Below are 24,211 nucleotides of genomic sequence, written 5' to 3'. Positions count from 1 at the left end.
TCCGAAACTAAGGAATGTCCTTTTAAATTTGTGTGAAAATAGTTTTTAGTATGTTTATGTTTTGTAAATATAATAAATAGCATAAGGACAAACATTCTAATTATTGGACTATATTTACTACAATATGTTTTCTTGCACGAACAACTGTATGTTGCACTTTCAAAAGGGATATAAAGATCGACAACAAGAGTTTTGATTAAAGCAGAGCAACCAACGCATTAGGAGGAAACATACACAAAAAAATATTATCCACAAAAAAGTGTTCATTAAGTCACTATCACATTAAATACTTTTAAACTATAATATATAATTATCTAACTAACATGACAAATTGATCATTTGTGTAAGTTTTGATGATATCCTTTTATTTTAAATTCATGTATTATGCTAATGTAAGAATATTTTTCGGTATTTAGATGATTGTTATAATATTATACATAAAATTTCTCTCATTAATTAAATTTTATTGTTCTTCGTATAAATAAATATTTAAATCGTCACGTGCCATTATTAACGTGCAACGCACATTCATAGATATTAGTATAATGAAATGTTGGAATAACTTTCGTTATATTTTATGCTTTATCTTAAAATTATTTTTGTCTGTATATATCTTTCCTATTATTTGTTTTATTTTTAACTTCAATCTCCCCCAGCTGGCTTGTTAACCATGGTCTCTTTATATTGTATTTGGAATGAATTTATATGATCGCGCATAGCGCGAGCAAGTTAACTTGTTTCCTATAAAACCATTAAGAAACAAATCAACAAAAATAAACTTGCACACCTAATATTATAATCAAAATATAAGTATGATTTATAGCATATTTGGCCGTACTTCTAAATCAGCTTATTTTGATAAGTTATTTTCTCAAAATTGCTTTTCAAAAAAAATATTTTTGGTGAAAGCAGTTTATGTTTGACTAATCAATCTGAAAAGCACCTTTGAGCAACAATTAGTATTTATGTCAAGATTTTAAAAAGTACTTCGAAGCGTATCTTTCTCAAAAATGTCTTTTAGGGAGAAGTTATTTTTTTCTGCTTCTCAAAAACTATTTATGCTTCTAATCATAAGCTTTTTTTCTCTTCTAAAAGGTTTGTCAAACACCTTAACTTTGAGGAAAAGGCACTTTTGACCCCAAAAAAAAGAAAAAAAAGAAGAAGCACTTTTGGCCAACAAGAAGCACGAACGAACATGCTATTAGAGTGAATAGGTTAAAGACGCCAAAAACTATTACCATTTTGAGAGTTTCATACCTAAATTATTGGGTATTTCACATAACTCCCCTGAACTATGAACTCATATTAAAATACCCCTAGAGGAATATGATCTACTATGTGAACATCACGCTCCAAAAACTCTTCCAAAGAGTTTCAAGTGGCAGTACATGTGGAATAAAAGTTTGCGTCAATAGGTTAAAATTCCCTTAAACTATCACTTTTTTGCAAGCTTCATACCTAAACTACTGCGTATTCACAAAACTCGTGTTAGAAATGGTTAGGTGGACTCTTTTTTAAGCTCTCACGCGCCTCTCAGCGAGTTATCTCAATTTTTTTACCTCATATTCAATCAGGTAGTTTTTAATCTAAAGAGAGTAATAGTCCATGGGGTAACGTAAACACCAAATAATTTAGGTATGAAACTCGCAAAATGGTGATTGTTTAGAGGAGTTTTAACCATTCACTCTATGATTAGTACTAGTTGATTCTTTTACGTCCATATACCAAGAATCAAATGTTATACTTTGTGACCTGTGCACATATCGATTGCCTGACAAGCTTCTTTTGTTGAGCAGACACATTCAAGAAGTTTGACACTTTTGTGAGAGAATCAATGGTAATCGATTCCCTCTCTCTAGCTTTACATTAATACATGGGTTGGTCGCTTTGTGCATCAGCTAATGATTCCATCACATTTTTCTTCATCATTTCTTGCATTGACGGACACCCAACAAAGGTCCTAGACAATGATTTAAAAGTAGACATCTTTTGTTTCAAGCTCTCATCATAAACTCTTGCGCGGTCATTAATATTGACTAGCTTACCATCAACTAAGTCCACATGCTTTAGTAAGTGGCTCATTTTTGTTAATTTTGAGAAAGCTTTTTCATTGCCATTGTATGAGGTATAAGGTTCTTCATACTACTCAATGCCATTGTAAGGCCAACTTAAAGTAAAAATAAACAATGCAATTTAATCGACTGAGACTGCTCTGTTTTCTGCTTATGCCGATTGGGTCCTCCATTATACAATTAAAAACAAACCTGGATCCGAAATTCAAGATATACAGTCCAAATCTTTTTGTGCAGCATTTCCTCGATCAGCTTGTGAGCATATATCTCTTTCAATCACCGGGAAACTGACGAGAAATCAAATATAAGATTACAAATCATGCCGAATAGCATAAGTTTTCAACCATACAGTAGGTAATTGCAAGACTGCTGAAGAAGGAGAAGAACAAAAGAAGAAAAGGAGAGTGAAATGTATTTTGAGGGGAAAAAGAGTGATGCACGTACCACATCGAAAATAAAGAGTAAAACCAGACTTTGTTACAATATAAAAAGGGAGGCACTGACTGTTGTAAAACTCACTCAGCCACGCAGTGAGCACGCGAACTATTCTTTCGCCTTTTACTAAAGAATACCGTGTGCGCGCTGTATTCAGTGGCATAAGCCTATTTTTGGAGGGGTTCTCTTCTTTGAGTACCCCCTACAATTCTAGTTTCAGTCTTGCGTATGTTTAACTCTTTTCAGTATTAAAGTAGCACACAGCCTGTTTAGATTAGTTGAAAATAACTTATTTAAATTCTAAATTAATCTCATCCAGCTTCTTTCTAGCTTTCTTTCCTCTCTTAGTTATATGTGTTTTTCGTCAAATTGTGTGAAAAAAAAGGAAGCTATAGTTTTTACGATTAAGCTCGCCAATCATCTCTACATCTCACACAGCCTTGCGATGAGTTAACTGTTCTTTTGCCGTTCACTAAAGAATATTGCAGTTTTCCCTTGGGTTTCTTAACTGAGTGTCCCATCAATTTTAGTTTCAATCTTGTACACGAATGATAAGACAGAACATTGCGCATCTAATAAGTGGTTGAGTGGTGGACTATGAAGACTAGTACTGACTTAAACAAACATGATAATCCGTCAATAAAAAATCAAAACATAAATACTTAGGAATAACAATGAAAAAACATTGTTGATGAAATTGCAGTCTCAGAACTGTACAATGCCAGTCTCACGGCCCTGTTTCCATATGCCATAGCCACATATCAATGCAACTCCTATATTTAAGAAAAAAGACGTAGGATCTTAGCATTTAGCAGAGCGAATTCCATAAAAAATTAGTACTGTGTTTTGGAAAACATAGGATCTTTGCAATGTGGTTAGGGGATTGCACCAAATGCTATAATTCCATAAGTTTTGACATCTGGTATGAAAGATTAATGTAAATCCTGCATATGTCTGCAAAGAGGAGGCACTGATCAAAGCCAAAATCCACTTTGAACTGTAAAATCAATTGATCAGTAACCCCTACTTAAAGATAGAAAATTGATGTAAATACCTTAATTTTTATGTCAAAAGAGAAAACTGTGAACCCAATGATAAAACGCTCACTTCTCCATAGCTACACCAAAATCCACATGGTTAGTATACTGGCAATAGAGGACTTAAAAGAACTGAGTTTGTATCACTAGGATCTAAACACTGCTTATCCTATTCAAAGAGAAGATAGCTTACGCACAAGATGTCCCATATCGGCTAACACAAAGAAAACCAAGAGCTGGAGGGATATAAAATCATAGGGAGGAGCATCAAGGGAACATACTTACCTGGACGGGGTCAATGGGTGATCAATAAGAGCCATGGCCTAGGTTGGTGACCTCCATTGCACTTTGGAGGGGTGCCCGCCTAAGGTCGGCCCTAGTGGTCGAGCCTACGTCATAATTTGTGGCAGTGGGGGCCTGCGTTCGCGCGGCCCCTATCTAAGTCATCAACAAAAGTGTTTCACTCAAGGCATGAATATTGTGTCCTTGTGAATTCGTTGAGTTCCCCTTACAATTCTATGCCAATATTTGTAATTTTATTGTACTTGTTAAATAAATGAGAGTTTTGTCGAACTCCAATTTGTTAATTTAGATTTGCATGACATTAGTAACTCTAAGTTGTTTGCCTTTCTATATTTGGGCGTGAGGACTGAGGATGGAATTACTTAGTCTACTGTTGAAATTTATTCTAATTACTTTTAGCCTTTTCCTTCCCATTATTCACGTCTTTGAGAGAATCTCATGTTTTTTTTGGACCAAACAGTTATGGCACAACCCAACTCTATGTCTTGTTCATAGGTATGGTGAAATACCACTTAGACAAAATGCCTTTCACTAAAAACCATGATGTCAATGAGACACATTGCACATCAACTATTTGGTTGACTATGAAGACTAGTACACGATTTGGATAAAAATGACAAGTTTGAGAAATTATCTAGAAAACAAAAAACATTATCAAGAAAACAGAAAACAGTTGGAGAGTAACTTTTATGCATCCGGAGATCAACATCTATAAACCATAATGAAAAAAAACTATTGTTGATCACATTAACAATCTCTCCCAATCCCTCCTTCCATAGGCCATAGCTATATTTCAATCAGGTTGCATATTCATGTAGGCGGATCTAGAATTTGAATTTATAATGGGTTCTAGATTCAAGAAAAGATAGTTTAATGGGTTCTGAATAATTATTTATATATATTTAGTAGATTTCTTAACACAAATACATAGTTTTGGCGGAAGCTACTGGTTCTAACGAATCGTAACTAGAACTCCAACTCCGCCCGAATGATGAGGAGGAAATGGCCTGTAGGATCTTTGCATTGACCTATGCGAATTCCACCAAATACTTTACTCCCAAAGTTCCATAAAATGTAAGATCTTTGCGTTGAGCTAAGGAACTCCACCAAATGCTACAATTCCATAATCTTACATTTGCTCAGAAAGATTAGCTAGTGCAAATACTGCAAAGAAGAAGCACCAAAAACATCAGTTTGACCTGTGGATCGGTTGATTAACAATGTCTCCTTAAAGATAGTAAATTAATGTAAGCACCCGTTTATGTCCAAAAAAAGAGAGAAGTATGAACTGATCATACGGGAAACACTCCAATAGGAATATGGGAAAGTTTTTCTGCTCCATTGTTCTTAATCAGAACTTGGAAAAGCTAATTTAGCTAAAACAGATTTCTAAGCCGCACAGCATAGTTTCTTTTTACTAAAGTCGCCCACGTTTTGACTTTTGAACCAAATGATAAGATGATCACTTCCCTTCACCAAACTGGTTATATTAGTTGCAGTAGTGGACTCAAAAGAACATGAGCACAAAGTTATGATGCATTATATTGTCATATGTGGTGCGCCAAGAATGCTGAGAGCAAAATAATGACTTCCAGAAATCACCATATCAGCCACCACTGCAAGTGAATATTGTGGCAGAAATGCCCTGGCTTGCAACGAAAGGAGTCGTTCAGACGACACTCAGTGCCCTAAGAAGAAGAAAGCAAGTTACGGGTTATAAGATATGATAATGCAGAGGCGAATTTTCATACTAAAAGTAGTCAGAACAGAACCTTCCAACAAGTCCATAGCCTATTACAACTTTGTCCATCTTACAAAAAAAACAAGAAATTGTGAACTTGAGTTCATCACCAAACTCTGCAGCTGTCAACCCATCTTTACTGGCTTGCAGAATCTTAGCTCCTTACATAGTTCAATGCCATATTGACGCCAACGCAAAGAATCAGCTGCTTTGTTTTCTTATTCAGCCAATTGGTCCTTTATTATAAGCTTAATAACTAAACCTGCATTGGAAATTCAGTATATAAAGTACAACACCATTCTATGGACATTTCGTCGATAAGATTGTCAGCATGTACTTCTTCAGAATCACCAAAAACTGAAGCAATACATAGCTTAAATGAATCGAAAAAATGAAAGAGATGGAAGGCAGAAGTCAGTTCTATTTTGTTTTTTGGTAACATTGTGAATTACCATTCATATCATTCAAACAGTTACAAACTAAAGAGCACCTCCTCACAAGAAACTGTGAGTAATGGCCTCAACATATCTGAACTATACAGCTATTGCTTGCAAAAAACCTCTGCATTTCCGTGCTTTCCTTGAGTTCCTACTTACTTCCAGCCTATCTATTACTTATTTTTTAATTTGTACAATTGTAACCTCAGTATTTACATTAGTTCCTCTAAAAATTTTGAAACAGTAGATTGTCACATATCAAAAGCGAAGGAATGGTGGAGCAACTGAAGAAGAGGAAGAAGAAGAAGAAGTATATTTTGATGCCTCAAAGTTCAATAGAACCAGATGGAGGAAAAGGAGTGAGTTGAGTCCCACATCGAAAGTGGAAGAGTAAGCCAGAACTTGCTGTGACATATAAAATGGCAGATGCGAAGAGCAGTGAAACTCACGCAGCCACGCAGTGAGCACAAAGCGAACTATTCTTTCGCCTTTTACTAAAGAATACTGTGTGTGCGCTGCATTCAGTGGCATACGCCTATTTTTGGAGGGGTTCTCTTCTTTGAGTTCCCCCTACAATTCTAGTGTCAACCTTTAATGAGTTGTTTGATAGGCATACTATCTGAAGAACCAAGTGTGAATGATTTGGGTCTCTTCCTAAGTTAATTTCTCAGAATGGAAATGAACATCACTTATCAAACTGAACCATGGACCAAAGACGGAAATGAAGCCCTAGAAAGAGAGGGCACCTGCACCGTTTTTGTTTATAAAAACAGGCATCACTGAAGATGTAATTATGTTTTATTTTTCTGATATAATGTGAGCAAATGTATTACCTCAATTAATTCATTATTTTACTCGTTCTAGAAAGTTTATTTATTCTCGATTCCAGCTTCAGTAAGATAAAAGTTAAATTGGCAGTGCTGATTTTTTGTAACATTTCAAAAATAAGAGTACTTTTCCCCTGAATAAGAGAGTATTGGATATGATGTCTAATTTCACACAATTCTACTTGAGGATGGGGAATTATAGTAAATCTATCTGCTCCAAATTGTGACGTTCTAACAAAAAAAAGGCAGAACTCATACTGAATTATTAGAATGTAATTAGCTACAATCTTAAAATAAAACCATATTTGAGAGACTTGTTATTAATAATATAACTCAGAAAGAGGTAATAAGTGGCTGAGTATATTCAGATGGTGGAGTGCAGTTCCACTGCTTTAAAATTTGCATATTTCAAATTTTCTGACCAAATATGACAATACAAAAACCGTTTACCGTTCAGTTCTATTTATACTTAGGTTAAGTTTCCACATAGCAGAATGCCGTTCTTCAAGAATTTTGATATCAATAGCGGACATCGGATCAAATAAATGGTTTAGTTGACTGTTGGATAATGAAAACCAGCATTGATTTGAAACAATATAATTTTAGCACTCACTATTTACATAGGTAAGACACTATGACATCCATCACGATCACATCCTACCATTGATTGTGGCCAGAATTTGGCTAGAAATTATGACGATCAGCATAACTTGCTAAAATTTTGGCGATAGTCAGTAGAGGCTTTAAAATTCTGGCGCCGTACTTTTTCCAAAAACTTCTGTACCTGGGTCAAAAATCAATAGTGCCTCAAAAGTATCTTATTTGTGTTATTCTCCTCAATCTCAATAGTTTTGAATTCTTATTTACTGTAAACATCATTAACATTCCCCATTGCATCATCTTTTCAAGCGCGTACAACAGCCTGAGATTCATCATATTTTCCAAACCTCAAATATATGAATGGGTAGATAAGCGCGTCCTTGTCATAAGCAGCAAGTAAAAAATCACCAACTAAGTTGAAGGAGTTCAGCAGTGAGCAGCATCACAAATTTACCAAAACTTGGTGGAATATGGCAGCAAGTCTTTTCTTATAATGACCCTTTTCAAGATAAGATTGGTCCAGCCTGTGCAAGTTGAAGAAAAAAAAGGAGGAATATCTAACATTTAATTGTCCTATAACATCATAAACCAAGGCAAGTACACTACAATGGATTAAAACTTCTGTACCGGGGATAAAAATGTAGTTTCTGACTAGACCATCTGCAACAAAACAGATGAATTGATGATTGCGTTGTAACTCAGACAATAAAGTTTCCCCATCATAACTAACATCCTGAAAATGATATGACAGAGGAGAAGCATTTTTTATGGCAGCAAATAGTTGATCACATACTAACCTACGATACAAGTCCGGCATCAGCAACTAATAGAATGCAGCAAGAACATAGTGTTTCTATAGGTAAATGACTTATTCTCCGCACCAATGCACCACAAATGTCCTTGTACTTCTAGGTCGCCTTTCATTCCTGCTGTTTCCCATACAAACTTGAAAAGCCCCAGAACTCTGCTTAGCTGCTTTACCCCACTCTGCAGTATATTCTGCTCATTGGATGTTAAGATCTTTCCCATGCACAGACGGAATTTATCCCCGCGACCAATTGCATAAAGTCCTCCACAAACTTCAACTTCAATATCCCATATGTTGCCATAAATATAATAAAGAAGAAGTGTGAACACACATCGTGATGAGTGACCCAATGTTTTACTCAACTTCTTGTGCACTAAACTCTCCTGGTGGCGAGTTTCCTTATATCCAATGCTTTTGTCTATCAGAACATCCCTAATCTGATAAAGCCCTTCTTTCATGACCTCAAGCTTCTTAACCTCCGAAGTTAATTTAGTCTCTTCACACAAGCAATTAATAAGGTCGAGAAACATTTCAAGAACATCTTCCCACTTGTGAGAAGTGGGTAACTCCGCGCCTTTGGCAGGTGCGAGGCGCATCCATGAAGTGGATTCAGGGTCATAAGAAGTGGCACTTTCTAAAAACTTTTGACAAGTTGCAACTATTTGCTGCGCCATTTTAATTTCTTTACTCGGACACCTACTATTTAGAAAATCTATCTCAGATTTCAGTCCAGTCAATATCTTCCCGAGTGCTCTGTCCATATCGGGTACTTTGTGACCTGTGCACATACTGATTGCCTGACAAGCTTCTTTTGTTGAGCAGACGCATTCAAGAAGTTTGACACTTTTGTGAGGGAATCAATTGTAATCGATTCCCTCTCGCTAGCTTTACTGAAATACACGGGCTGGTCGTATTGTGAATCAGCTAATGCTTCCATCACATTCTTCTTCATCCTTTCTTGCATTGACGGACACCCAACAAAGGTCCTAGCCAGTGATTTAAAAGTACACATCTTTTGTTCCAAGCTCTCATCATAAACTCTCACGCGGTCATTAACATTGACTAGCTTACCATCAACTAAGTCCACATTCTTTAGCAAGTGACTCAATTTTGTTAATTTTGAGAAAGCTTTCTCATACCATTCAGAAGGCAAAGACTCCTCATGGAATTCTTCTGGGCCGTGATAAAACCTCATCATTCCACTTTTACTGGCTATCAATATCTTAGCTCGAGGTATAACGTTCCTCATACTACTCAACGCCATTGTACGGCTAACCTAAAGTAAGCATAAACCATGCAATTTAAACGACCGAGAACTGCTTTGTGATCTATTTTTGCCAATTGAGTCCTCCATTATACAATTAACAACCAACCTGGATCTGAAATTCAATATATTTAGCCCAAATCATTCTGTGCAGCATTTCGTCGATCAGCTTGTGAGCATATATATATATATCTCTTCACAATCACCTAGAAACTGAAGCGAAATCGAATATTAGATTACAAATGATGCAGAACCACAAAAGTTGTTTTTATTTTGAAAAACCTGTAAATTCCAACCATATAGTAATTGCAGGACCGGTGAAGAAGGAGAAGAACAAGAAGAAGACGGAAAGAGTAATATACTTTGAAGCCTCAAGGGGAAAAAGAGTGATGCACGTACCACATCGAAAAGAAAGAGTAAATCCAGACTTTGTTACAACATAAAAAGGGAAGCACTGGCTATTGTAAAGCTCACGCAGCCATGCAGTGAGCACAAAGCGAACTATTCTTTCGCCTTTTACTAAAGAATACCGTGTGCGCGCTGCATCTAGTGGCATACGCCTATTTTTGGAGGGGACCTCTTTACTGAGTTTCCCCGACAATTCTAGTTTCAACTATGTTTATGATTGTTAGCTTTTTTTTATATTTTCCCATCAGAAAAATCGTGTTATAAGGGTGGTGAAACATTCAAAATTATACTCCAGTGAACGAAGGGAGTACTGGGAAAACACGTGGGGTTAATCTTATTGTATAGGTAAATAGTCTGGGGAAACAAATAAATAAAAGTAAAATTCGTAAAAGGAAAGAAATATGATTGACATAATTTTTGTATAGCAAATTTGTCCGAATTTCCTCTAAAAAAATAAGAGAAGACTAGTTTAAAACAAACCAAACGAGAAAAGAGATCTAAACTAGAACCATAGCAGTAACTATTCCAAACCAACTTTGAGTGGTCGTTTGGTAATCAGGATAAGGATGTTTGGTTATCAAGATAAGGATTATAATCTCGAACCTTGAGATTTGATTGGGATAAGGATTATAATCTTGAACCTTGAGACTTGATAATATTGTCAATATTATAGATAAAAGAGAGGACTTTTAGCTTCTGTCATTGATCCTAATGGTCTTTTATCTGCGATACTGACATAGGCTACTAAAAAAGTTCTCTATGTCAATATTGACATAGACTACCGAGAGGAGCTACTTAATATGGGGATTGCATGGCTAGTTAAATCCTTAAGCTTCAAATGCACGAATTAAGACTGAAGCGAACCTCTACTTAGAGTCGAGTGATCTAAACACAGTTTGCATGTAGTAAAGGAATTAGATAGAAATCCCTCAATTATAACATTCCTAGTTTGTGGTTCTCACCATCTAAATGCAACCATACAACGATAATTTACTACTCATAATCACGATACGCCAACGGAGGACAAACTAATATTTTGGGGAGTTGGCTGTAAATTAGTAGTGCCACTCCGATAGTCCCAAATTGGGTTACAGCTTTACAAGGTTCCACTAAAACACACATGCATAAAATGATTACTCCAAAAGAAAGGACGTTTTACCCCGAGCTCCCTGCAACAATAACTTCGGTGGAAAATGCTCTTTCCAGAGCCACTGAACACTTTGATGAATTTGAACTTTCATGTGAAAGAATTCTATCAGTTACATCGGCTAATCAAGATAAAAAGGAATGTGAGAATGAACCCAAGTTACAAAAATTACAAAATGGCAGGGGGCCGATGCAGGTCCCCACAAACTACAAAAAGGTATCCTCCTATCCAACAACTAAATCTTAATGATACAATTTTCTTCCCTTCTTTTTCACATTTTCATTTTCCCCTTTTCCATAATTTGCACTAATTGTCCGTTCCCCCCATTTACAGGTACAACAATTTCTTTTTTTCTTTTTCTCCCAAACTTCTTTTTCCTCTCATCTGATGGATTTTCTAGGGTAATGCTGTGTCAAAAACTCCTATACCTTCACGACTCAGTAAATCACAACTCGAAGAAGCCCAGGTTGTGGCTCAGAGTAATCAAGGCCCTCCTCTAGCAGGTAACGCTGGACAGAAATGGGAAGCCTAGCAGGAGTCCGCGAACCCTTTGTATGGTGTCCTGTTCCAACGCAAATGTAAACCTGTATTCGCTGGTCTGCTGATCTGGCAGCATTTCTCAACACAGACAGCTCACGCTTAAGGACATGAATAGCTTCACTAACATGAAGCCCATGCAGGTCTATGATTCTCTCTTGTCCTCTCCCATTTCCCTGCATCTCTGGACTGACTGGATTCCTGTAAAGAATTTTAAGTACATAAAGAGACACCTAAATATTCTTTACATTAAAAAAATTCGTTGAAAAAGAGATTTTATCAAAAATTTTTAATTTTTTTTGGGGGGGGGAGTGGAGGGACTGATGCACGGAACTTCTTCAGCAGGAGGTTTTGTGTTGACTGCTTAAAAGCTCAAGTAGCATGAATATACAGTTCAGCACTGGCATCCTCTCTGACATTTTGTGTCATTGCACAGTGAGAAGCTGAAATGCACAGCACCTGACGATTGTAAAAGCTACCTAAGCAGCACATGCATGAAAATTGAAAAATGCTGGAAATCAACAGAAAGATAATTTGACTTTGTGCGAAGCAGAAGAATTAGAAAATCGCTGCCTGAGTGAGATTAAGATTGTGAAAATTCTAGAGTCTCAAATTCTGGTTAAAGGACATCACCAGCATATAAAAACATTAATATTAAGAGTTTAGGGTGCCAGACAATACACGTGGAGAAAAAAACAGACCTTAGGCGATATATAGATTCTTGAGCCTTCCCATGAGCTGCCTTCATCTGCATGTTGTGCAGCTGTCCTTTGACACTCAGTTCTTTGGCCAAAGCCTTGTTACCAATAAGGTATGCCTGACGAGCCTACTCATAGACAAAGTTACAAAGGTTAAGGATCTGGTAGTGCTGCGTAAGAGAGCCAAGTTTACATGACATGATCATATTGGAATAAATTCCTGCCGCAATGATACTTAATCCTAAAAAGAATTCGTGATGGAGTGAAGCTAAATATCAAATGTTACATAGGTGCAACAGCCAACACATTAATTTTGGAAGTTGAGCAACAGCCAACTCATTATGATCATCCTACAATAAGATGGCCTTAGCAATTTGCAACAGCCGTAGTAGCATTATGATGAAATAGGAAGTGCAGACAATCACTTCTAATCTTAAAGTCCCAGGGCTTTGGTTCAATGGTAAAGGTGCAAGCATAAGATTTGAGGGTTAAGGCGCACGTCACAGTTCGAATCCAGCCGTAAACAAAGCCTGCTGGAAGGAGGGTCGAACCAGAACCCATAGAGGATTTCTTCGATATTAAAGAAAGAAAAAAAATCACTTCTAACTTCACCATCAGCACCCTTTAAGAACTTTCCAAGGGTCATCATCAATTATTGGTCCCAATTCCAGGTTAACTTCCCTTAACAAGTAAATTATACATGTTTCATGGCATTCTTTCTTCTTTCTCTTGCGGAGTTTCGGGAAGAAGAGGGCTAAAGTACTATCCCTTGTGGCTTTACATACTAATACGAATGCAAATTTAAGTGAGTTCACATTTACACGTCTATCCACCTTTGCAATCATTATGTATACCACATACCTGTTCAAAGTATGCATTACGTAAGCGTGCATGGTCACGAGCCTCTTCCCGCATTTCAGAATATACATTTGCTGCAATCTCGACAAAGTTAAAGGACATAGACGTGCAGAAATTATTTTCCTCAATGAACATTCAAAAATTATATTGGCTGCTTTAGGAAAACATTACCAACTGCTTCTCCAGTTTCAAGCCAAACGGGAGCTGCACGCGTGGAACCTCGGCTCTGCAACCTATCACCATAAACTCCCCTGTTCTGCCCACCAGTGTAAGAACTAGCCAAGACAGATGAATTTCTACTTGATCCAACAGTAGCATCAGCTACTCCAGTCCTATCATACTTCCATATGCTAGAATCCTGAGAGGCCATCTTCCTGACAGCAGATGCAAAATCTGTAGCACCTCGTGAAGGGATGGAAGATCCAGATCTAAACAGAAGGGTGTTTTCTTTTTCAGAAGACCTATAGGGGTTGACATTTTGTTGAACATCATTGCCAGAGTACTTTAGGCTGCTGTTTTGACTTTCTGCCACACAGAGAGCAGGGAAATCCAGAGCACTAAGATTTGGAGCAGATACGGCTTTTGAATTCATATTTTGATTCAACCCACAGTCAACTTGAAGCTGTATAAAGTGTGTTGAGCTATTAGTACGTAATCGAACGTTCCTAAGAACAGAGTCTTCACTGGAAATTCAATCTCCAAAACTATCAGATAGATGATGACGAGAAGTTTCAACATTCCCTATATTGTGTCCATTACCAATATTCTGTTCAGTGCAACTAATTTGACTGAACATCTAACTATTTAGTATAATCTAAACAATTATTTGCTTTTGACTCGAGACAATCTAACAAACACAAAAATGACATAGACTACTAGGACACTGGGACTCAATGATGACAGCTAATTGATTAAACTTTTTTGTTTTATAAGTAGCTGCTTGACTAACTTACCACACTTAGTGTAGAATTTTCTAGACAATTATAAGCATAAAAGACTTAAACATCACGTGGAGAAAAATCTGGATTCCTCTATTTAACAAGACACGGGGCTCAGATAATTCTAATCCCTGATCAATACTTCCCAAAAGTTGGATACACTCAGAGGAAATAAATAAATAATAATCAACCAGTAGGCCATATAGACAATCAAATCCCAGCCTATACTGGTTAACAGAACTGCAGTACTTTAAGGTAACAGATCAAGTCATGAAGATTAGAAAGGCAATTGCCTTTTTGAAGTAAATACAATTGTATGCTACTGTATCCATTAAGATTAAGAAAGTGAACCATACCTCAAGCTGAGTAAGCATTTCAATTGTCAGATTCAAGTCACCTCCATTGGCATAGTACACCTCTGCAACACTTTCAGCAGCAAAACCAGGAAATTGGGAGGCCAAAAATTCAAGAGGGTTTACATCTGCTTCAAAAAATGGTTGCTCATTCGTCATGTCCGCAAAGAAGCTGTTTCCTGAATTCCCGTTATAATGAGGCCCCTCCCTAATATTGCCGAAAGGCTGGTCATTGGTCAGAGATGGCTTGTCCCAGGGTTTAGCAGGCAGATGAAAACTAGTTGGGGATGCATCTTCGTTGAAAGATGTAATAGGATATCCTGTCTTTTCAGCAAAGCTGGTCCCATTAACCCGAGGAGAGAATTCCTGCTGGTCCTTCAGCATAAAGCCACTGCCAGTTGAGGCAGGGAATATTGAAGCTTCATTGACATCACTTATTGATAATCTAGAAAATGGAAGACTGCTGACTCCATGAGAATCTTCTTCTCCCACGAAATTGAAGTCCGGCGTAATATCATCCGGGAGCTGGCGACGCCAGTACTGGTGGGCTTCATCATCTGAGTTATTCGAAACAGATGACTCTGATCTATCTAGTACAGCTTTTCCCGGAGTTGTGGTGGAGTTAGAAAGCTTTGCCGCATCTATACTGCTAGTGCTACCTGAGGGTGATCTGAGTGCAAAGGGAACAAATTCTGCAGCATTTGGATTCAAGCTGGTCGCTTTTGCTAAGGTTAGCTTTTTGTCACTAGTAGGAGTCCCTTTTCCTGTAAAGCTCATTCTTTTCTTTTCGTTACTTTTTATTTCCTCTTTCTTGTTTCAACTAGGTTAAGAAAATAAAGGGTATCTATGTGCTTAATTAAACTTGTAATTACAGGAAGATGCAACTATGCAATCCTTGTCACCCAAACCCTGCCAAAAAGAAAGAAAAAAGATTCAAAAACTTAACTACTCTATCAACATCTTTAAGTCCAAAATTCAAGATAAAAATAATCGTAAAACAACTATGACCACTTTTCATAGGCCAAAAGCTGAGAAGAAATGATCAACAACAGTTTTACCTTATCACAACAACAACAATCAGATATTAATCATATAAACAAACACATATAGAGTTTAAAGCTGGAATACATGGTCAATGAAGTGGATGAAAACTATGAGAAACCAAGGTTCAAATCCATGTTGGACAAAAGACACTAGTGAATTCTTCCAATCTGCCTAAGCCATAGCGGGCAGAGTTACTCGATGACTCAATAACTTTGTTGGTGGGAGGTGGCATGTACCCGGTGGATTAATCGAATTGCACAAAAGTTGGATCGGACACCACGTCAACACCATTGTATAAAAAAGGGAAAACAGAAAGGAACAAACACAAGTATGAACACATAGCTTTAGGTGGTCCGATAATAACTAACTCATTGCATGTTGTGTATAGATTCATCTAAATTTCGAGTTCAGTATATATTAAGTTACTTCAATCAGAAAACTCATCATCCGCCAAGTCTTGCATTATGTTCACATTAGACATGAATAACATCTATAATCAATCAACTACGCTCTGATCGTCGGGTCAGCTGTATGAATCCCTGTATCCAACCCACTGTATTTCATATCCATATCATTCCAGTACTAAATAATTTCGCTAATAATATCTAAGACTACGAGCATAAAGTGCAAATTATAAACCACAATTAGCAAAGCTTGATGTCAATTGTACTTGCACATCTCCATATTTAAACATAATAACATTAAATCCTAATCATACAAACAAATAATTCAATAAACCTTATCATTTTACCAAACTATTTCAACAAACTAGTGATACTTAACTGTGATAAATTCTATTCATGCAAAGCAAGAATTTTACTAAACCTCACTTTACCAAACTATTTCAACAAACAACAAGAATCACCACTAAAATAGACTTAATTTTTATATATATCAAATAAACAATAATAAAACTAAAAACAAAAAATTCACTGCTCCAAGACCAATAATATCCAGGGATCTCCATGAATCTCAACAGAATTTGAAATTTAACACAAAAAACAGAAACAAAACAAATAATTCAACCAGGAAGTGTAAAAATCATAAGATCTGAGAGAGATATAAGAATATACCTTTACGAAGCTCGATTATGGACGAAACATAATCGAATGGATCCATTAGCTGCAGATGTTGACGATAAGGTTTTTCAGATTCAACGATAACACAGCAGAAAAAAATATTAGAAAAAAATATTGAAGAAACAAAGAGAGTCAAAAAGAGTACATAACAGAAAAAATACAAAGGCAAAATGATATGAGAATTCTTCTGCTCCGCTGTTGTTCTTGGATGTCTTAGCTGAGAGAGAGAAAGAGACAGAGAGAGAGAGAGAGAGGGTTTTAATTTTAATTTTTTATTTTTGTGTGTTTTTTCTATCTCAATATATCTAAACATCTATCAGTATGTTTATCTATCTGCTATTCTACTGCTCTACTAATTCTAGCTTTGCGTTTTTCTTTTTCCTTTTTTCTATTTCTTTCTCCTTTTTTTCTGCCTGATAATTTCATTTTTCCCTTTTCTTTGTTATTTTTTTAGCTTTTAGAAAATCCATTCTTTGTGACCACATAATAAAAGGTCAAGTGAAACCTCAACCCTGCGCCACTCAATATCAACCCACCTACCCTTTAGTACTTCCCCAAGCCGCCATCTCTTTACGTTAGGAAAAAAATAATAGATGCATTAGTTTTTGTATTATCCTATATATAATTAATAATTTATTATGACATTAGTAATATTATAATTTTTAATATATAAATAAGTATATATATACACATATGCAATGCATGTTATTTTTTAATATATCAAACCAAATAGTAAATAAAAAATAATCTCAGCAATCCCAGCATTACGAATCCTATCATTACTAATATACCTTATTCAATAGTATTCTTATACACCCTACCAAACGACCTCTGATACTACTATGATACTATGTTTATACATATGAGAGTAATAAAAAAGTTCGGGTTATTTTTTGCAGATAGTTATTGAACTTTACTGTTAAAAAATATTGTCATAAAATTATTTTTTATTTTATTGAAAATAGTTGAGCTATATTTGAATTGCTCAAAAAATAAAAATGATCAAAAATTAAAATCCTTAATACAAGATTATGAGACTCGCTCGCAAGTCTCAATGCCATTAATTTTTGCATTATGTATTCACTCTAGAAAGATCATCACTGGTATAATTTTTTTAATATAACTTTTGTATATATTCTCTTAATATACTAAAACAATAACAACCCAATAAAATTTTACAAGTGGGGTCTGGGAGGGTAGAGTGTACGCAGACCTTACCCCTACCCCGAGGGAGTAGAGAGGTTATTTCCGTTAGACCCTCGGCTCAAGAAGACGACAAGAGAAATAATATATCAGTACTCTCAACAAACAATAATAGAAATAATGACAGCAACATAAGAACCAAAGAATAGATGCAAAGCACTAACAATAATCAGTAGATAAGGTTCGGCACAAAGAAAAACTGTAGAATAGTGTGAACACAACATGAACCACTAGCAGTCTAAGACAAAACCCTATCAGACTAGCCTCACACCTATACAAAGTAGAACAATGCTCAACCACCTCCTAACCCACAACCATAATGCTCGACCTCCACACATTCCTATCAAGGGTTGTGTCCTCGAAAATCTGAAGCCACACCATGTTCTGTCTGATCACTTCTCCCCAATACTTCTTAGGCCACCATCTACCTCTTCTCGTACCCGTCAAAATAGCCCATTAACACCTCCTTACTAGGGCATCTGGACTTCTCCTCCGAATGTGTCCGGACCATCTGAGCCTCGCTTCCCGCATCTTGTCATCCATAGTAGCTACGCCCACCTTCTCCCGAATATTTCTATTCCTAATCTTATCCATCCTAGTATGCCCGCACATCCACCTCAACATCTTCATTTCTACTACTTTCATCTTGTGGATATGTGAGTGCTTAACTGGCCAATACTCAGTCCCATACAATATGTACGGTCTAACCACCGCTCTATAAAACTTATCTTTAAATGACAGAGGCACTTTCTTGTCACACAGTACTCCAGATGTTAGCCTCCATTTCATCCACCCTACCCATATACGGTGTATAACATCCTCGTCTATCTCACCCATCCCCTTGGATAACTGACCTAAGGTACTTGAAACTGTCTCACTTGGGGATGACTTGTGATTCAAGCCTCACTTTCGTGCTTGCTTTTCTCGGCTTCGCGGCGAACTTGCACTTCAGGTATTCCGTCTTAGTCTCTGTCTCCAAACCTCTAGACTCAAGGGACTGTCTCCAAACATCCAATATCTCGTTAACGCCACCTCACGTCTCATCGATCAGAACTATGCCATCATCGAATAACATACACCATGGCACCTCCCATTAAATGTGGTGTGTCAGTGCGTCCATAACCAAGGCAAATAAGAACGGGCAAGCGCAGATCCTTGGTGTAACCCCATAACAACCGAAAAATACTTTGAGTTGCCTCCCACTGTCATAACTCGAGTCTTAGCTCCATCATACGTGTCCTTAATTACCCTAATGTAGGCAACCGACACACCTTTAGCCTCTAAGCATCTCCAAAGAACCTCTCTAGGGACCTTGTCATACACTTTCTCCAGGTCAATAAATACTATGTGCAAATTCATCTTCCTATCCCTGTACTGCTCCACCAACCCCCTAATAAGGTGAATAGCCTCCGTAGTTAAATGACCCGGCATGAACCCGAACTGGTTATCGAATATAGACACCGTCCTCCTTACCCTCACTACTACCACCATCTCCCAAACTTTCATGGTATGATTTAGTAACTTGATACCCCTATATTTGTTATAACTCTGGATATCACCTTTGTTCTTGTACAACGGAACCACTGTGCTCCATCTCCATTTATCTAGTATCCACTTCATCCTGAAAATAACATTAAACCCAGTCAGCCACTCCAAGTTTGCTCTACCTACACACCTCCAAAATTCTACTGGGATTTCGTCTGATATGGTTGGTCTACCCTTACTCATCTTACGAATGGCCCCCATGACCTCCTCGACCTTAATGCGCCTGTAGTACCTAAAGTCTCGGTGACTCTCAGAGTGCCCCAATTCACCTAGCACAATGTCCCGACCCCCCTCTTCATTTAGAAGTTTATGAAAGTAAGTATGTCGTCTCCTATTAATCTGCTCCTCTCCCATCAATACTCTACCGTCTCGTTTTTTATGCACCTCACCTGATCCAGATCCCGAGCCTTCCTCTCTCTCGCCTTGGCCAGTCGAAATAACTTCTTCTCTCCGTATTTGTCCCCCAGTTCCTCGTATAGATGACCAAATACCGCAGTCTTAACCTCTGTGATCGCCAACTTCGCCTCCTTCCTAACTACCTTATACCTCTATATTTGCTCTTCTCTCCTCCTCTCCTCCTCGCTTATGCTCTCTATTAACTTCAGGTATGCCACTTTCTTCGCTTCCACTTTACCCTGGACCACTTCATTCCACCACCAATCGCCTTTGTGCTGGCCAGAGTAACCTTTCGAGACCCCTAATACCTCTCTCATTGCCTCCCTTATACAGCACGCCATCGTCGTCTACATAGAGCTCGCGTCCCTACTACTCTTTCAGGCTCCTATATCCGATAACCTCACCCTAACTCCTAGGCTTTATCCTTAGTCAAGGTTCCCCACCTAATCCTCGATTGACCTCGTACAAACCTCTTCTTCCTCTTTATCATGATACTGACGTCCATCGCCAAGAGTCTATATTGCGTCGCGAGGGTCTTGCCTAGTATAACTTTGCAATCCCTGCACAGCCTTCTATCACACCTCCTGAGGAGGAGATAATCAATTTGCGTCTTCACCACCGCACTTTGGAAAGTAAACAAATGCTCATCCCTCTTTTGAAAACTAGAGTTCGCAATCACTATCTCAAAAGCCTTTGCGGAATCCAACAGCGAAGTACCTCCTCCGTTCCTATCCCCAAAATCGAAGTCGCCATACACCTTGCCATAGCCGCCCACAGTCGACAGAATATGTCCATTGAAATTCCCTCCTATAAATAAACTCTCAGCATGCGAAATACCATGCACAATCTCATCCAATCCCTCCCAAAAGCACCTTTTAACCTCCTCATCCAAGCCCGCTTACAGTGCGTAGGCGCTAACAACATTGATGGTGTACTCTCCGACTAGGGGTGTTCATAAAAAACTGAAAAATCGAACCAAACCGAAAACCGAACCAAACCGACTAAAAAAATCGATACTTTTTAGGTTTGGTTTGGTTTTGATTTTAAATTTTAAAAACCGATCAAATTTGGTTTGGTTTTGATTTTAATAAAAAAAATAACCGAACCAAACCGACTATAAAAGTAGCTATTTAAATTTATTATTACACCTATATATATGTATATTTTTATATAAAATTTCTAAAATTTTATGGTACATATTAGTCATTTGTATTTTTGGTCTAGTTCTTTGCTATTATAATAATCTAATTCTTTGTATTCTAGTTTGATTGGTAGTTTTCTTTTGCTAAGTACAAGAATTTATTTCATGTTAAAAATAATCGATTTTTAATTGAGTACTTAAATTATTCATCACTATTTGATTCAATTATCATCAATATATCTTGGTAAATGATAGATTTCTCAAAGAGCAATTAGTTTGATAGTGTTACGTTGAAAATGTAGTCGCCGGAATATGCGTTTTGCAGTGTATGCATTATATTTAAGAAAAAACCAATAAATAACCGAAAAAACCGAAAAACCGACAAAACCCGACAAAAACCGAATCTATAAAAAACCCACTTAATTGGTTTGGTTTGGTTCCAATATTTAAAAAACTGACTTACTTGGTTTGGTTTCTTTTTAGGAAAAAACCGACCCAAACCGAACCATGAACACCCCTATCTCCAACCTCTAACTTGATAGTCATTAATCTATCATTCACCCGCCTGACCTCTACCACAGACTCTCTGAGATCCCTATCCACCAAAATACCCACTCCACTCTTACCCTTCAAAACTCCAAAGTACCACAGCTTATACCCGTCCACATCCCTCGCCTTCGCTCCTACCCACTTTATCTCCCTGACACACGCTATATTGACCTTCCTCATCTGGAGAATCTTCGCCAACTCTATAGACTTACCCGTTAAAGTACCTATGTTCCATGACCAAATTCTCAACCTACAAGCTCCCTTGATCTGCTTACCTCCCTTGCCCCCCGTCTCACCCCGTGCCCCACCCTCCCCTCACACCCTGAGGACATGACCTTACTTTACCATCATAGACCACAACCACTATACCTATGATAAACTAAGGAAACCTACTAACACAGAACATGCAACGGACCAAACTGGAAGAGGACAAGTTGTAACTACGTCACGCTTCTAATATGACTAAACTAATGCAAACTAAAATGGGCACAAGTTAACTAACACACAGAAGGGAACCAGAAAACGGGAGGTACCAATTCTCGAGAGTAGGACCTGGAAATTTGACTCGGTGCACACCCGAGGTCACAGACACTGGTGTGCTGATAAGTGGGGATTTTGACTACTTATTTGCGCCTTTTGACTTTCGTTTTAGTTTTAAAATGCTTAAAGGTATTCCCGAAAACTGATAAAATATGCTTACTTACAGGAGTATTGGAAAATGAGCCAAAGTGATAAAATTCCACTCAAGAAGGAGTGATTTTGAACAAGGACAAAAATCAAGCAAAAAGGTTAAAGTGCGGACCGCAGAATTTTGTGTGCGGCCGTAGAACAAGAAGAAAATTTGACAATGCTGCAATGCAAAGTGCGAACCGCACAATAATTGTGCGGCCGCAGAAGTTAAGGTTCAGAGAGTTGGGAATTCAAGACAATCAAGATCTGCGGACCGCACTATAATTGTGCGACCGCAGAAATCAAATGTGCGGCCGCACCCAAAAATATGCGGTCCGCAGAACTCAAGATGTGCAGCCGCACCCAGAATTGTACAGTCCGCAGAACTCAAGAAGCGCGGCAGAAGTTCAGAATTTTACGGTCGCAGAAACCACTCATGTCAAGAGCTGCAGCAAAGTGCGGACCGCACACAGAATTGTGCGGCCGCAGAACCTCCTAAATGGCAATTTTGTCCAAAAAAGGCAATTTTGTCCAAAAATTCCAGCTTTGTATAAATAGACTACTTTCATGAAATTAGGTTAAGTTTTGAACATCTGAAAGTTGGTAGCCGTTTTTCTTTACTGTTTTAGGAAACTTTATCATAGCTTGTCAATTTTACATTAGGTTTTCATCTATTTATCATTAAATATGAGTTTAATCATCTTTTCTTTTTTATTTTCTTCATCACCCACTATGAGTAGCCAAATTTCTAGCTAGGGTTGGGACCCAACCCTAGTGTGGGTACCTAATAGATGTTTGATTTAGGGCTTGTTTATGGTTGGGTGTGTAATATTTAACATAGTTTTTGTTATAATACTAGAATTAATAGTTGCAAACATTGATTCAAGCATATTTGACTTAGTCTCTACTTGAGAAAGAGAGACTTAGTCTAGGAAAACTTGGCCAATAAGAAATTGGGATGAACTCAAGAAATTGATAGTCCCAATTAAAGGGTTGAATCTAGAGATAGTAAAACCCGACTGGAGCATTTATCAACTGTTTTGTGCATTACCCATTTGGACTTGAGAAAGCTAAATTGGGCAAAACCACTCTATTACCGAGAGGTATTGAGTGGGTAAGTGTGTGTTGATTGATATAATACACTCTGACCAACAAAACCCGCTCTAAAGCCCACAACCCGTTAGGCAAACACCTAGGTGGAAGTCACAACCCTAGATCTTTTACAAACTTGAAAAACAACACCAAAAATATTATTCTCTAGCTTTATATTTGCAAACCGTAGCATAATTTAGGAGTAGAATCAAAACACAGTTTGTGGAAGTGCATCTTAGACACTTTACGTGCTTAGTCCGAATATAGCATCTTAGACACTTTACGTGCTTAGTCCGAATATATACATAATCCCATTTACGCTCCCTGTGGATTCGATCCCGACTCCTAGTTGGGTATTATTATTGCAATAGACCGCTTCACAACCCCAAACTGAGGTGTGATTTGGGCGAGATCAATTTTTGGCGCCGTTGCCGGGGAGCATAAAAGACGGATTTAGCTATATATTTGGTTTTGTGTGTGAATTGTCTTCTTTTCCTTCCGTGTTACTAATCTTTTTGGTGAAACAATGGCTCTCAACAACAATGATCCTCTCGGAAACATGCCTTTGGGGGATGTGGACGTGGAAGATGACCAAGTTGAAGAGGTTCCTCCTGAATCTCAAGCAAATAGACGAGGCCGACCGCCTCAAGAAAATATTCCCCTTCCACCCCCACTTCCACCAAAAGCGGCTCAACACCGGTAGTTGCCGAATGAAGGGTATGCAAGTGCCATAGTCCGGCCCCGCATTAGGGCGGGCAACTTTCAAATCACAAATATTATGCTCACATTGCTAGAGCAACGGGGATTCTTCACCGGGGCTCTGAATCAAAATGCGTACAAACACTTGAAAGAATTTGTGGACACTTGCTGGGGGAGTAAACAGACAAATGTCTCTGAGGATGCTTTAAGGTTGAGGCTATTTCCTTTCTCACTATGGGGGAAAGCCTTGGATTGGTTAGAAAGGTTGCCAAACCATTCCATCCATACATGGGATGCATTGGCGTAGAAATTTATTTCCAAGTTCTTTTCT

At 37.7% G+C, this 24,211-nt stretch overlaps 1 protein-coding gene, 1 long non-coding RNA gene and 4 other non-coding genes across 8 annotated transcripts; 4 read left to right on the top strand and 2 right to left on the bottom strand.

Moving 5' to 3' along the window:
- Positions 1–2,593: 2,593 nt before the first annotated feature.
- Positions 2,594–2,707, top strand: LOC142177698 (U5 spliceosomal RNA). The gene has a single exon (XR_012706265.1). It is a non-coding gene; the product is annotated as a U5 spliceosomal RNA (small nuclear RNA).
- A 1,114-nt stretch (positions 2,708–3,821) lies between these two features.
- LOC142177773 (U1 spliceosomal RNA) lies at positions 3,822–3,982 on the top strand. The gene has a single exon (XR_012706329.1). It is a non-coding gene; the product is annotated as a U1 spliceosomal RNA (small nuclear RNA).
- Positions 3,983–6,476: 2,494 nt separating this feature from the next.
- LOC142177690 (U5 spliceosomal RNA) lies at positions 6,477–6,593 on the top strand. The gene has a single exon (XR_012706258.1). It is a non-coding gene; the product is annotated as a U5 spliceosomal RNA (small nuclear RNA).
- A 1,415-nt stretch (positions 6,594–8,008) lies between these two features.
- On the bottom strand, positions 8,009–10,529 carry LOC107795303 (uncharacterized). Its single transcript, XR_012705788.1, has 2 exons — positions 9,924–10,529; positions 8,009–9,737 (listed from the first exon to the last, which is right to left on the bottom strand). It is a non-coding gene; the product is annotated as an uncharacterized LOC107795303 (long non-coding RNA).
- On the top strand, positions 10,001–10,116 carry LOC142177689 (U5 spliceosomal RNA). The gene has a single exon (XR_012706257.1). It is a non-coding gene; the product is annotated as a U5 spliceosomal RNA (small nuclear RNA).
- Positions 10,530–11,114: 585 nt separating the features above from the next.
- Positions 11,115–16,947, bottom strand: LOC107795304 (polyadenylate-binding protein-interacting protein 7). Of its 3 annotated transcripts, none has more exons than XM_016617913.2 (7): positions 16,732–16,947; positions 16,581–16,629; positions 14,467–15,372; positions 13,344–13,794; positions 13,176–13,246; positions 12,318–12,442; positions 11,115–11,817 (listed from the first exon to the last, which is right to left on the bottom strand). In XM_016617913.2, the coding sequence occupies exons 3-7, from the start codon at positions 15,238–15,240 to the stop codon at positions 11,517–11,519; spliced, it is 1,722 nt and encodes a 573-aa protein (XP_016473399.1). In that variant the 5' UTR covers positions 15,241–15,372; positions 16,581–16,629; positions 16,732–16,947; the 3' UTR covers positions 11,115–11,516. The 3 variants fall into 3 exon arrangements, with proteins under 3 accessions (XP_016473399.1, XP_075101433.1, XP_075101434.1); XM_075245332.1 differs by having other exon boundaries at positions 16,737–16,947; XM_075245333.1 differs by having other exon boundaries at positions 16,748–16,913.
- Positions 16,948–24,211: the final 7,264 nt, after the last annotated feature.

The sequence above is a fragment of the Nicotiana tabacum genome, chromosome 23, assembly GCF_000715075.1.
Source record: "Nicotiana tabacum cultivar K326 chromosome 23, ASM71507v2, whole genome shotgun sequence".
Classification (NCBI taxonomy): domain Eukaryota; kingdom Viridiplantae; phylum Streptophyta; class Magnoliopsida; order Solanales; family Solanaceae; genus Nicotiana; species Nicotiana tabacum.
This window is presented reverse-complemented; position numbering and strand designations above follow the sequence as displayed.

What these genes read in the sequence shown, in the direction of transcription:
- LOC107795304 (XM_016617913.2), bottom strand. Translation starts at nt 15,240, where the DNA reads ATGAGCTTTACAGGAAAAGGGACTCCTACTAGTGACAAAAAGCTAACC. An exon ending in TGAAACTGGAGAAGCAGTTG is followed by an intron (nt 13,247 to 13,343) that starts GTAATGTTTTCC and finishes TCGAGATTGCAG; the next exon opens with CAAATGTATATTCTGAAATG. An exon ending in GTAATGCATACTTTGAACAG is followed by an intron (nt 12,443 to 13,175) that starts GTATGTGGTATA and finishes GTCTATGAGTAG; the next exon opens with GCTCGTCAGGCATACCTTAT.